The sequence below is a fragment of the Syngnathus scovelli genome, chromosome 1, assembly GCF_024217435.2.
Source record: "Syngnathus scovelli strain Florida chromosome 1, RoL_Ssco_1.2, whole genome shotgun sequence".
NCBI lineage: Eukaryota > Metazoa > Chordata > Actinopteri > Syngnathiformes > Syngnathidae > Syngnathus > Syngnathus scovelli.
Genome location: NC_090847.1, coordinates 29645062 through 29657289, shown reverse-complemented (window position 1 = coordinate 29657289; position 12228 = coordinate 29645062). Strand labels below are relative to the sequence as shown.

The window sequence follows — 12228 nt, the reverse complement described above, 5'->3', positions numbered from 1 at the left end:
GGTTCTCGAGGAGAGCCTTACCTGAGAACTTGCAATGTGCACTGCGGCTTTGCCAGTCCGGCAGCGAGCGCCTCCAGCCCGTCGTCACACAAGTCGTTTCTGCTGAGATCCAGATGGCTCAGGTTGCAGGGTGAGCTTAGAACGGAGGCCAGCGCCTCGCAGCTTTTCTTGCTCAGATTGCAGCTCTTGAGCCTGAGAAGACAAGAGGGCGGCTGACACAAGCCCAAGGTTCTTGGGCCGGCTGGCCTTCTGCCGCTCGAGGAGAGCCTTACCTGAGAACTCGCAAGGTGCACTGCGGCTTTGCCAGTCCGGCGGCGAGCGCCTCCAGCCCGTGGTCGTGCAAGTTGTTCTCGCTGAGATCCAGACGGCTCAGTCAGTCTTTCTCGTAGAAGATGTGTTGCTTTTTCATCAGGTGCTGAAAAGCCAGCTTGGCCAGCGCTTTGACGTACTCCGTGCTCTTCCGGCTGTCTCGCTCCTTGGACTTGTCCAGGTGATAGAGCAGGAACTCTGTGTACATCTCGGTCAGGGTTTTGGGCAGCTCCTTTCCGTGTTTCCGTTGATCTCGGAGAACGGTGGCGGTGAGCCAGCAGAAGATGGGCAAGTGGCACATGATGAAAACGGTGCGGGACTTTTGGATGTGCTTGATGACGTCCTCCTCGGCGGGGAACCTCTTCCTGAAGTAGTCCAGCCTCTGGGAGTCGCTGAAGCCTTTCACTTCGGTTCTGCCGTCCACCAGGCGCGGCGGGATGTCGTGGGCCGCCTGGGGCCGCGTGGTGATCCAAACCCGGGCGCAGGGAAGCAGGTTCCCCTTGATGAGATGCGCCAGGAGCACCTCCACGGGGTAGGCTCGGGTCACATCCAGGCGCTCCTTGCGCTCGTCGCTCAGGTCCAGTTTGAGGCGGGACTCGTCCAGGCCGTCCAGGACAAACAAAATCTTGATCTCGCTGGACTGGTAGTGGCGGTTGGCCGACTCTTGCAGACTGACCAAGATGTGCTCCAGCATGTTGATGGCCTTGCTCTCCCAGACAAAGAGTCGGATGAGCTCCGCCAGCGAGAAGCTTTTCTCCTCCTGCAAGTTCAACTCGCGGAAGGCGAAGGGAAAGATGAAGTCCACGTCTGTGTTGGTTCTCCCGCTGGCCCAGTCCAGGACAAACTTGCGCACCAGGAAAGTCTTCCCGATGCCTGCGAAGCCCACGGTGAGCATCGTGCGAAGGGGCTCCTGGCTTTCGAAGATGTCGCACGGCTGGATGGACTCCTCCTCGGCCACGCCGCACATCTCCATCTGAAGGACCTCGTGCTGCTTGTCGGGGAGACCGGCGACGCCGCGGCTAATGTTGAGCTCGGTGTAGACGTTCTCCAGAGGCTCCTGCCGGCTGTGCCCCGTGTTGCCCTCGGGAACAGTGAGGTAGATCTTCCGCAGGTTCTCTTGCAGCTCCCGCTTGAATTTGCCGATCAGCTCGTTATCCACTGAGGAGATGCTACCTGAGGGCGCAGAAGGAGATCCCGTGTCGTTAGGCCTGGACGCAAGCGTGCCGCAGCCATGCTGCCGCCGCCGCCGCTCAAGGAGACAAGTGAAGGAGGCCAGAGCTCTTGCCATCATTTGTATCACCTGAGAGTTTTCAGGTAAGGCCCCCCCCCCGAAGCCACGTTCACCTTACCTGTGATTTGCGCCAGGTCGTTGCGCAGCTTCTGGGCCAGGTTGTTGTTGTTGATCTTCTTCAGAATCTCGATGGTCTTCTCCCCCGCGCTCTTGCCGTGCGTGTTGGTCAGCTGTTCGGCGATGTCCATCGGGTCTGCGTTTTGTTTGACGTGCTCGGGCAGGTCCGTATAAAACTTGAACTTCTTGAAGTCCTTCTGCTCCAGGTCACCCAGCGTTTTCAACAGCAGATCCTTGATGTTCATATCCAGAGCCATCTTTCCCGCATCAACCTGAACGCAAAGGGATGACTTTAAGCAGTCGGAAAATAGCCTTGAGCTGACAAGACCACGCTCCCCCAGCCCTCCTCCCGTGCGAGTCCAGCAGCCGCGGCAGCGCAGATCCCGCCCTCCCAAGATCTCGTGGACGTCGACGAGCTGAGGGCACGCCAAAATGGATCTTGCGTTTGATCAATTGGAAAGAGTCTTTGCGGTGCAATTATCCTAAGCCGGTTGGTTGGCAAAGGAGACAAGAGTTTACTGGGAGCGTCGCTTCCTTTTACATCACAGCCATACCGTAGAACTGGTCGAACAGGCGAGACAAGCGAAACTATTCGGTTTTCCCAGACATGCGTGTCCTACTTTTGAGACCTAAAAACATTGTCGGGGGCATTTTCAAAATGGTCCGGGATTTTGTTGGAGTGCCTCAACCATAATTCATGTACATTCCATTCCATTTCACTTTGCTACAAAGTAGGCTGGCCTGGCCAGTCTACAGCGAGTGTTTCCAAACAATGCCGAAACTAAAATGCACACTCGCGGAAGAGTTGAATACAAAATTCCCGTGCTTTAGCCAGGGTCGCAAGGAAGTATGTGAGTGAATAAATACATATCCGTCCATCCATTTTCTATACTGCTTGTCCCCACGGGGGACGCGGGCGTGCGTGCGTGCGTGCGTGCGTGCTGGAGCCCAGCAGTCATCGGGCAGCAGGCGGGGGAATAAGTAAGTCAATTCATAAATAAATACAAACAAATAAATACATAAACGCCAAAAAAACTCACAAATGTCAGTGCACATAAGTTTTTGTCATTGTACACCTGTTTTGTTCGGCCGATAAATGCTACTGCTATCCAAACACCATGTCGTTTGTGTCATCATACACTCATGAACAAAAAACAGGTCTATCTAGTCACCCTAGTAGGTTTACAAAACATACACATCAAATACAAAAGTCAACCATCCATCCATCCATCCATCCATCCATCCATCCATCCATCCATCCATCCATCCATCCATCCATCCATACATACCACTTTGGCCTGCAAGTGATCAAACGGGGTACTTAAGTTTTTCGCGCGGTAACTCGTACGAGGTCAGGCTGATTTCTATCTATCACGCTGATTGACATCCCACTTCGATTAACTTCTTGATTAACTTCGAGGCGTGCCCTCGAAGTTAAACTTACTTTTGCTTTTGTCTTGCAACGTCATGTAATTAATTACCAACAGGGCCGGTTTTTTGCTATGGGTAATATGGGCGCAATCCGCGTGGGGGCGCACGAGCGCGCTCAAGAAAAACAAATTGCCAGTTTTCTAGCTCAGTCAGTTCCATCTCAAATCTCAAATCGTGTTGACGTAGGTTAGGGAAAAGATGTGGCAAGGCGCATACAGACACGCTCACTACGAGCTGCTTTGGAATCGTCAAGCCACATTGCAATGCCTGAAGTCAACCGCTAAGCGGCGCTAGCAGACAAGTAAGGGGGGCGGTTGCCGTGGCGCAGCGCTGCGCCATTCACACCCTCGGAAGGGTGCAAGATGTTCTGAAGGAAAAAGCTGCATGAATCAAGTCATAGGGGGAAAACGCCGAGGGAGCAAAAACGTCACACCCGGATCTTGGAAAGCGGTGGGCGCCGCAAAAGCCACGTGACAAGCAGCCTCAACCCGGACCTCAACCCAGCCGCAGTTTCATCGGAAGAGCAAGCATGTTTCCTGCATGGGCCTGTTTAACCCGGGCTATTCCAGTAAACACAACTCAGTTGTACGCTCGAACTCAACGACCAACTAGTTTAGTGCAAAGACAGATGTGAAAGGAAGCATTTTTTTTCCCTCGCAAAGGTAAATGAGAAGTTTCGTATGGGTCAATTTGACCCATAAAATATGAGACAGGTCAAAAGGGGCAAGAAACAATATTGAAGTGGCTGTAGGCGCTCCATTTGAGCAAAATCAGTGCTTTGTCGCCATCTTGTGCCCTCTATCTTACTTGACCTGACACAATTTCATCTTTTGATGGTGTAATACCACCATCTGTGAACATCTGTGAACGTGTTTCTTTGTGAGCGCGGGATGGCCACAGACACCATGAGGCATGGTCACAGACACCATGAGCACAGACACCATGAGGCATGGCCACGTGGAGGTGTCAAAGGTCACATTCAAGAGTACCGCAACACGTGTGGAATGGTTGCATTTGGGCTTGCGGTTTGCGCTTCTGATTTATGCTTCTGAGGTTTGGGTTAGGGCCCCAATCGGGTTTACTGAAGACTTCAAATTAATCGTGAAATTAAGTGTGGACGGTTAAGTCTAGCGTCTAGAATATTAATGGGTATCTTTGTGGATCAGCGCTAAATGAAGTCACGAAGTGTGACCAGTCCAGTCCCAGCACTTTGTCCACTAGATGGCAGCACGGGCGACAAGAATGCGGCCTTGCAACTTCAGCAGAGAAACTCCTTTAGCATTGTGTCCAACTTATTGCGATAGCTTGGTAGATAGAATAGATAGAAGAGAGATGAAATCGATTGCTTGTGCGTGCGTGTTGAATGGGAAGGAGGTGTCACGGTTACGTACTTGCCGCTTTCAGGGGTTGGGGGGAGGGGGGTTCGCGGGGGCGTGGAATCACTGCAGTGCACCAGTCATCTAGCGGTGGAGGATGCGCAACCCTGATCCGCAGAAAACATCAAATGAAATAAAAAATAAATAAATAAAAAGTCTGCGCGCGTGTGTGTGGGTGTGGGGGGGTAGTTTCTATACTGTACATGTGTTGGTGGATTTAAAGTTGAACAGGCTTTTGATAGGTGAAAAAGCTGCGAGAAACCCAAAGTTCCGTTTGACGCAGCATCACGGATGTCGCTTCTGCATATCGACCCAAATACGCACACAGCGGCCGTGGTTCTTCTGCGATGCAAAAGCGAGAAGGGGGCCCTTGTGTGTCTCGCCTCCTCCGTCAGCATCTCGCAGCTTCCACCAATCGTGGCGACGAGCGGACCTCCATCCGCACGCCCTTCCCGCCCCGCCTATAAATAAAGCGGGTGGCCGACCGGCGAGCCTCGGTCGCCAGAATCGCTCAGGGTTGCAGCAGAACCCCCCCTCCCCCCGCTCCCCCATTACTCCTCCTCCACCTTCTCCTCATCCATCGTGTCTTCTCTTCATTTTTGGTTTTCGAAAGGAAAGGCTGCTGCGTAGACGGCGGGGGGGGGCGGGGGCGGGGGGGGGATCTACGCGCGGCCACTTGCATGTATTGTTCGTCTCCCAAAATGGTTTGCGAGACTAAAATAGTGGCGGACGAACACGATGCTATACCCGGGAGCAAGAAGGAGCCCATGATGTGGAGCACCGCCCCGTCCTCGTCCTCGTCCGGCGAGGCCAAGGACGCCAAGCGGGACGCGGTGTTCATCCGCGAATTCGAGCGCGGCGACCAGGAAGAGGTGCGGCGCATCTTTTACGAGGGCATCATGGAGAGGATACCCAACACGACGTTTCGCGGGCTCGCCCAGCAACCTCAAAGTCAGCTTTTCTACGCGCTTCTCACAGGTATGTACGCCGAGCCCTCGATCCCGTTCGCCTTGTACGCATGCGCGCTATTCCAACCCGAATAATTCCACAGGTGTTTGTTTGACGCACCGAGTGAAATGTGCTGCAACCAACACCGGTAACAAAGGGCACGGGGGTCCGCATTGCACATGCGCGGTAGCTAACCCGCGGGCAGGCCTGCAGTTGAGGAGACCCTCGCCTGAGCAAATTGGGAAACCCCAGGAAAATCAGCCCACGACGCCTTTCTCCCAAAGGAAGGCTTGCTCGTTGTTCTTTGAGCCCCCAAGCATCAAATCTGCGCGCTTACTCCGTTTCATAGGCATCTTACGCAGGTTCAACAAAGGAGTCCAACACTGCCATCTACTGAGTATTTCGTCAGCACTGGTGTTGTGGAAGAATGCGCAAATGGAAAAAACATGGGTATATACAGTGGTTGTCGTTTCTGACATTGTTTGTTTCCAACATTACGGCGCTCATCGTTCGAGGGTTACCCGAAAGATGGAACGGGTTGCACGCACGGCCTACGCCACGCTGATTCCAGCCTTCGCATGACCCTTTTGTTAAACGAGAGGATCGTCCAAGGTGCTATGTTGACGAGTCGAGGGGGAACGTGCTGTCAAAAAGAAAAAAAGAGGACTGACCTGGGTTAGGCCACGTGTCAAAAGGCGGCAGGGACCCGAGAGGTCGTTTCCCACGCTGGCCGTTGGTTCGCCATTCCGTCAAAGATGGTTCGGAGGCAGCCCAGGTGAAAGTTGGGAAAGGAAAAGAGGCCAGAGCAAAATTGTCAGAAGAGGTTGCACGCACGCATGCATGAACACAGTCGTCATTTCACTTGCAATTAGTAATTGTGCAAGCGCCGGAGATGGCGCTCCGTGTTCTCCTGTGACGCCTTTCCGTTGCTCTCCTCCCAGTTGTGTGCTTTTTGCTGACCAAATCCTTGGCGCTGACCTGCTGCGCGCCGCTGGCGCTCATGGCTGCTCGCTATTACTACAGCGGCAAAGTCATCCACAGTTACCTGGACCACGCCTTGCGCACGGACATGGCTGACATCGAGGCTTACTACATGAAGCCTGCAGGTAAGGCTGGTGGTGGTAGAATAGAGGGGACAACACATTGATGTTTGTGTGTGTGCGTGCGTGTGTGTGTGTGTGGGGGGGGGGGGTGCAATACGCTGCCCCTCCTCCCAGCATTTTTCCTTTTCCTTCCCCCATCTTGCCTCCACTTGAAAGCCTGAAGGGAGGAGGTGTGTGTGTGTGTGGGGGGGGGGGTCAGCATCACCATCAGGAAGGAGGACAGGCTGCCTGGATCAGTATTCAGGCATCAGCGCTCTTGCACAATGCGGCAAGGAGGGAACTCCGTTTTGAGCGTGAGGCTGCTTTCACTTTGGGACTTTATTGGGGCGAAAAACGACGGGCCAAAAAAGTGACATTGGTCGCCGTCCTAATGACTACACTGGGCCGGCTGACCGTTGCCAAGTATGCCAGCGGCACTTTTGGGGAAGAGGACAAGGCATCCTAAGCTTGAGGAGCCGCCGCCCTGGCTTTGTCGCCGTCTTTCTCCATGCCGTGGGAGCGCAGTGAAGCCATAAGTAGCAATGGATATTTGTCAATCAAATGCGCGCCGCAAATAGTTCTCGTCACTCGGGAGGGTGCACTGCAGGTGCCGATGATAGGATGAGCTCGAGCGCGTCTTAGGGCCCCCGGTGTGAGGTGAGGGGCGGGGCGACCGGGCGACCGGGCAGGGAGTGCTGGAGGAACGGCTCAATGTGATTATGCTAGCGGCGGCTGTATCCGATTCGCCGGCGACTCGCGTGATCGCCGTTTGAAATCTGAAGAAAAACAAGATGGAAAGAGAATGAGAAGGTGCTGTGCAAGTAGACTGGGAACAGGCGGGCAGGCTAGTGGGCGGGCCACCAGAGACGCCCTTTGACCAGAGAAGCCCCGAGGGAAAGCGGGTGCGCTACGATGCGGAACGGACAGACAGACAGACAGACAGACAGACAGAAAGACAGACAGACAGACAGACAGACAGACAGACAGACAGACAGACAGACAGACAGACAGACAGACAGACAGACAGACAGACAGACAGACAGACAGACAGACAGACAGACAGACAGACAGACAGACAGACAGACAGACAGACAGACAGACAGACAGACAGACAGAGGGATGCGCTCGTCTCTTCTCCTCACTCTCCGCCCTCTGATTTAGTTCTTGCTGGGAGATCATCAGTATTCACATGCTCCCCTCCCCCTCTTCTCCATCCTCACAAGGTCCCCTCCCTCCCTTGCGCAGCCATAATGGAGTCTTTGGAGACGCCGCCACAAGCTCCCATTTGTCTCCTGACAGGAGACACGGACGCAAAATGGCAAAACCTGGAACAAAGGGACAAAAAAGGGGCAAAAGAGAGGAAAAAAAGAAGAGAAAGGGGAAAATGGGGCAAAGAAAAGGGGAGACAACGCAAGAAAGGGGTGGGAAGAAAATGGGAACCATGTCAAAGAAAAATGATTGGAAGAGGCTCGACAAAAATTAGACGAGTAAGAAAGAAAGGGAAAGAAAACATGCGCAAATGGAAAATAGAAGAGGAAAAAAGGAGCAAAAGACGTTAAGAAAAAAGGTGGCTCAGGAGAAAAAAAGAGAAACAAGAAAGAAAACTAGGTGGAATGGAGGAAAGAGAGAAAGTTGTATTCAAGCATGTCTTCCTTCTCCTCTGCAAAGAGGATGGCCAAGGTGCACACAACAGGGGGCCCTGCATGTTGTTGGGTTTTTTTTTACAGAGTGCTAATTTTCCTTACGATCTTCCCCCCCCCAAGGCTCGAGTTTCTGGGTAGCAGTGCTGGACGGCCGCGTGGTGGGCATGGTGGCGGCGCAAGGCCGCGAGGACGACAACACGGTGGAGCTGCGGCGCATGTCGGTGGATTCCCGCTACCGCGGCAAAGGCATCGCCAAGGCCCTGGGCCGGCGCGTTCTGGAGTTCGCCGTGCGCAACGACTACGCGGCGGTGGTCCTGGGCACCACGGCGGTCAAGATGGCCGCCCACAAGCTGTACGAGTCGCTGGGCTTCCGCCGGACGGGCTGGAGCCACGACTACAGGCTGCCCGGCATGAGTCGCTCGGCGCCCGAGCGGCTCTTCTTCCAGATCCGCTACAGCCGCTACCGCCTGCAGCTCCGTGAGGAGTGAGAGCTCGCCAGGGAGGAGGAGAGAGAGAGGGACGGACAGAGCGACAGACAGCAAGAGCCGGCCGGAGAGAGAAAGAGCCGGCCGGAGGGAGAAAGAGCCGGCCGGAGAGAGAAAGAGCCGGCCGGAGTGAGCAAGAGCCGGCCGGAGAGAGCAAGACCTGGCGACCGCCCCCCCCCCCCCCCCCCTCCTCTGACAGCTTTTATTTATTTAATCACTTCCATTTATCATTGCTTCGCATCTCCACTGCTGTTGTTTTTTTTTATGATTTGACATCTCCATTTGTTATTTTGTATTGTTTGACATCTCCATTTTTGTTTCGGTATGCGTGTTGGATGCGCACGCATGGCGCACGACAACCAGCGGGTCGGGCGGAACAACCAGCCAACGAGCGTGCGATGCAGTTGAGCCTCGTTGCAGCACCGACTGACAAATTTGGAACCGTTTCGAACTGGCTCGAATTGAGTCGAGCGCTTGATCGATGGCTGAAAGAAAGCGCTGAACATCATGGCTGCGTCCCGGGCGGTGACGCGTCGACGAGCAATACCTACAAATCATCCTCACGCGTTTGCTTCTTCTGATAGCAAATCCAGCAATGTTCACTCTTTTGCAAAAGTCAACTACGGGGAGAAAAACCCCCTCCTAAAATGACCTTGCTGGTTTTCCCGAGTCTGTCTGCAACCCCTGGCCGGCCGGACCCGACAGCCTCCCCTGAATATCGCCCTCAGCAATTTCCGCACGAGGGACCCAGCCTTGCCGCCGCACTGCTTTCATGACGTCCCTCGGAAGCTTGTCGGGGCCCCCTACGACCTTTAGCGGCACGCAAAAATTCAGTCCCCATTTGGGTGTGGAGACAGACGCAAGGCAACGCCTCCGGGACGACCTGTCAAAACGCAGAACGCAAAAGCTACGCCATGCGGCATGCCTGTGTAGCCGTTGTGAAACATAGACAACAAATGATTCATATATTGATATATGCCTGCTATATATAATTATATAGAGAGACATATACATGAAGATGTATTGTGCAGCTTTTTTTTGTTGTTTTTTTTATGATGGGGGGATAAAAGATGATCAATTGCATGGAATGCCTGTCTAAAATTGCAAAGAGGCTTTTACTCGATCCGAGCACAGCGGAAGCGTTTTGAAGCGGGAGGGCTGTTGCATGGCATGCTCGGAGCGAGCTTCGGCTCGGCGCAAACTTGAGCGTCATCGCTTGCAAATTGTCGCAAAGGTAGCGGCCCGACTTGGGCTGCCGGTGTCACGCGCAGAAGGAATGTTTGGAGCAAGCGGATAGCACAAGGTTCATTTGGGCATCCAGAAGAGAAGGCCGAGCTTGTGAAAGCAAAAGCAACGTCTCAAGGGGCTCTTTTGGAATTGTAACGTGCACTAATGACGATTGTGTGCGTGTGTGTGTTTACTACCGCGAGCAATTCTTAAAGGTAGAATGTGGAAAAGGTTCTTCTATATGCAACTTCTCTCCTGTACCTCGTTGACAGCACAGGCAGCGGCAGGTTCTCACGAGCACAAATATACACCATGTGTCTTTTTACTCTGACGATGTCAAGGGGGCTGAGTGAATGGAAAATTTCCCCCTCCCTCCTGTTTTTGCTTTACTTTTGGGGGATGGCAAGAAGTGATCCGTAAGAGGTTGTTTGCCGTTTCACTTTGGGCAAGGCGTCATCGAAATCGGTGGCGCCGTGTGCCGGGAGGCGTTTGGCCGCGGTGAGGGAGACCCCCCTCCCCCCGGACCGGGCCGACGTACAAAGGACTCACTCCGGACTCGGGTGCCGAGAAGACTTGGAGCACAAGTTTGACTCCGGGTTTTGATCTTTTTTTTTTTTTCCCTGCGAGTAATACGGATAAAGTTTGTAGTCCGGTCGGTCGGTCGTCGGCATTGGTGCATGATGCGCTCCTAGCTCACACTGACGAATCCAACGCCAAATGCGATTGGTGCATTTTGATTTTCGAAAAATCCTGCCCATGTGCCATCAAAAGGAGCAATAAAGACAAGTAGGCAAACTACAAGATTTCCTCATGGGAATGCTGCCATCATGTTACTTATGCCCCTTTTATGTCGACATATTTGTACAAATGTCAAAAGCAAGCGGCGGGATGGACGGAAAGTGCGACTCCCAACTTTGCAGATTCAATGTTTTGAATGACTAAGCTTGTATCAAACATTTTGCTGTAAATAGGGCTCCTTTTTATTCACTCTGAAACAGAAATTTGATTTGAAAGCTATCCCGGCAGGGCACTTGCAGCAGTAACGCTTCATTTATGTAACGCGCGCGGCAAAACATCAAGTGCTCGGAGAAACTGGCCGTGGGTTTAGGGGCGGGGCAGGGTGGGGCGAGGCCTCACGTTGTCACATCACCAGGTGAAGAAAGACCCGCTGGTTTTCTCGCACCCCCCAGGGAGAGCAGAAATGCTCGGCTCTGAGATGGACGATTGGAGCAAAACACCACTTTGAGCGTGTTTTGCTACAAGCAATGGAAGCAGCCCCAAGTCCAAATTTGAAAGTTGCTTTCTACTCATTTGCAGTCCATGGATTGTGATCTCAGGTCAACGTTCAAGCCTGGCTGTTCAAAAGCAGTGCAGAGCGCCGCCACCACGTGTTTTGAGGCCAGGCGGCTCTACCCTGATAGAGGACTGCAAGCTGACAAGACGGGGTTGGGATGTGAAAGCCGCCTTTGGGGGATGGCTGGATGGATGGATGGATGGATGGCTGGCTGGATGGCTGGATGGATGGCTGGATGGATGGATGGCTGGATGGATGGATGGATGGATGGATGGATGGATGGATGGATGGATGGATGGATGGATGGATGGATGGATGGATGGATGGATGGATGGATGGATGGATGGAGGGAGGGAGGGACGGAGGGACGGAGGGATGGATGGATGGATGGATGGATGGATGGATGGATGGATGGATGGATGGATGGATGGATGGATGGATGGATGGATGGATGGATGGATGGATGGATGGATGGGGCGACTCTGGGGCTGGCTGCTGCATGGCCACCGGAAGAACCTGAGGCCCGCCGATTGGCAGAGGTGACGAATACAGAGCATGGAATACTTAGCATCAGGGGATGCGAGTGCTGGCTGACATATCAAGCGGCTACAGCGAAAGCTGATTTTTTGGTTTTAATATCACTTACCTGTCTGTCTGTCTGTCTGTCATGCTGTACCAGCGCGCTGAGGAGAAAAAACAAAACAATTGCAACTGGTCAATGTAAAGGTGGGATTCCCTGCATTGTGATCAACGTGGCTGTACAGAAATTGCATCAATAATAAAAAAAATGCATTAAGCTTGAACAGATTTACGGCAAGATAACGTTTTTGTCATTTGAAAATCGACACAATTATATCACACGTCTTACGGTTGCCATGGCAGCTGGGGAAGGCTTCAACTGTTGCCAAGTGGAGCCATCTTGCTCCAGCTGTAATGGCTGGAGGCGGACGTGAGCAACTCTCAAGCGCAACAGCCGTCCGTCATTCTGAAGGCTGTCTTTGGTGACACCTCTTCTCCAAAAAATACACAGGCCCGAAGAATGCAGAGCACACACTGGGCGGGGGAGGAGAGCGCTGTGTCGGTGG

The 12228-nt window shown here is 53.2% G+C and overlaps 1 protein-coding gene across 1 annotated transcript; it reads left to right on the top strand.

Moving 5' to 3' along the window:
• Positions 1-4954: 4954 nt before the first annotated feature.
• On the top strand, positions 4955-11950 carry nat8l (N-acetyltransferase 8-like). Its single transcript, XM_049732096.2, has 3 exons — positions 4955-5442; positions 6354-6518; positions 8258-11950. The coding sequence occupies exons 1-3, from the start codon at positions 5145-5147 to the stop codon at positions 8623-8625; spliced, it is 831 nt and encodes a 276-aa protein (XP_049588053.1). The 5' UTR covers positions 4955-5144; the 3' UTR covers positions 8626-11950.
• Positions 11951-12228: the final 278 nt, after the last annotated feature.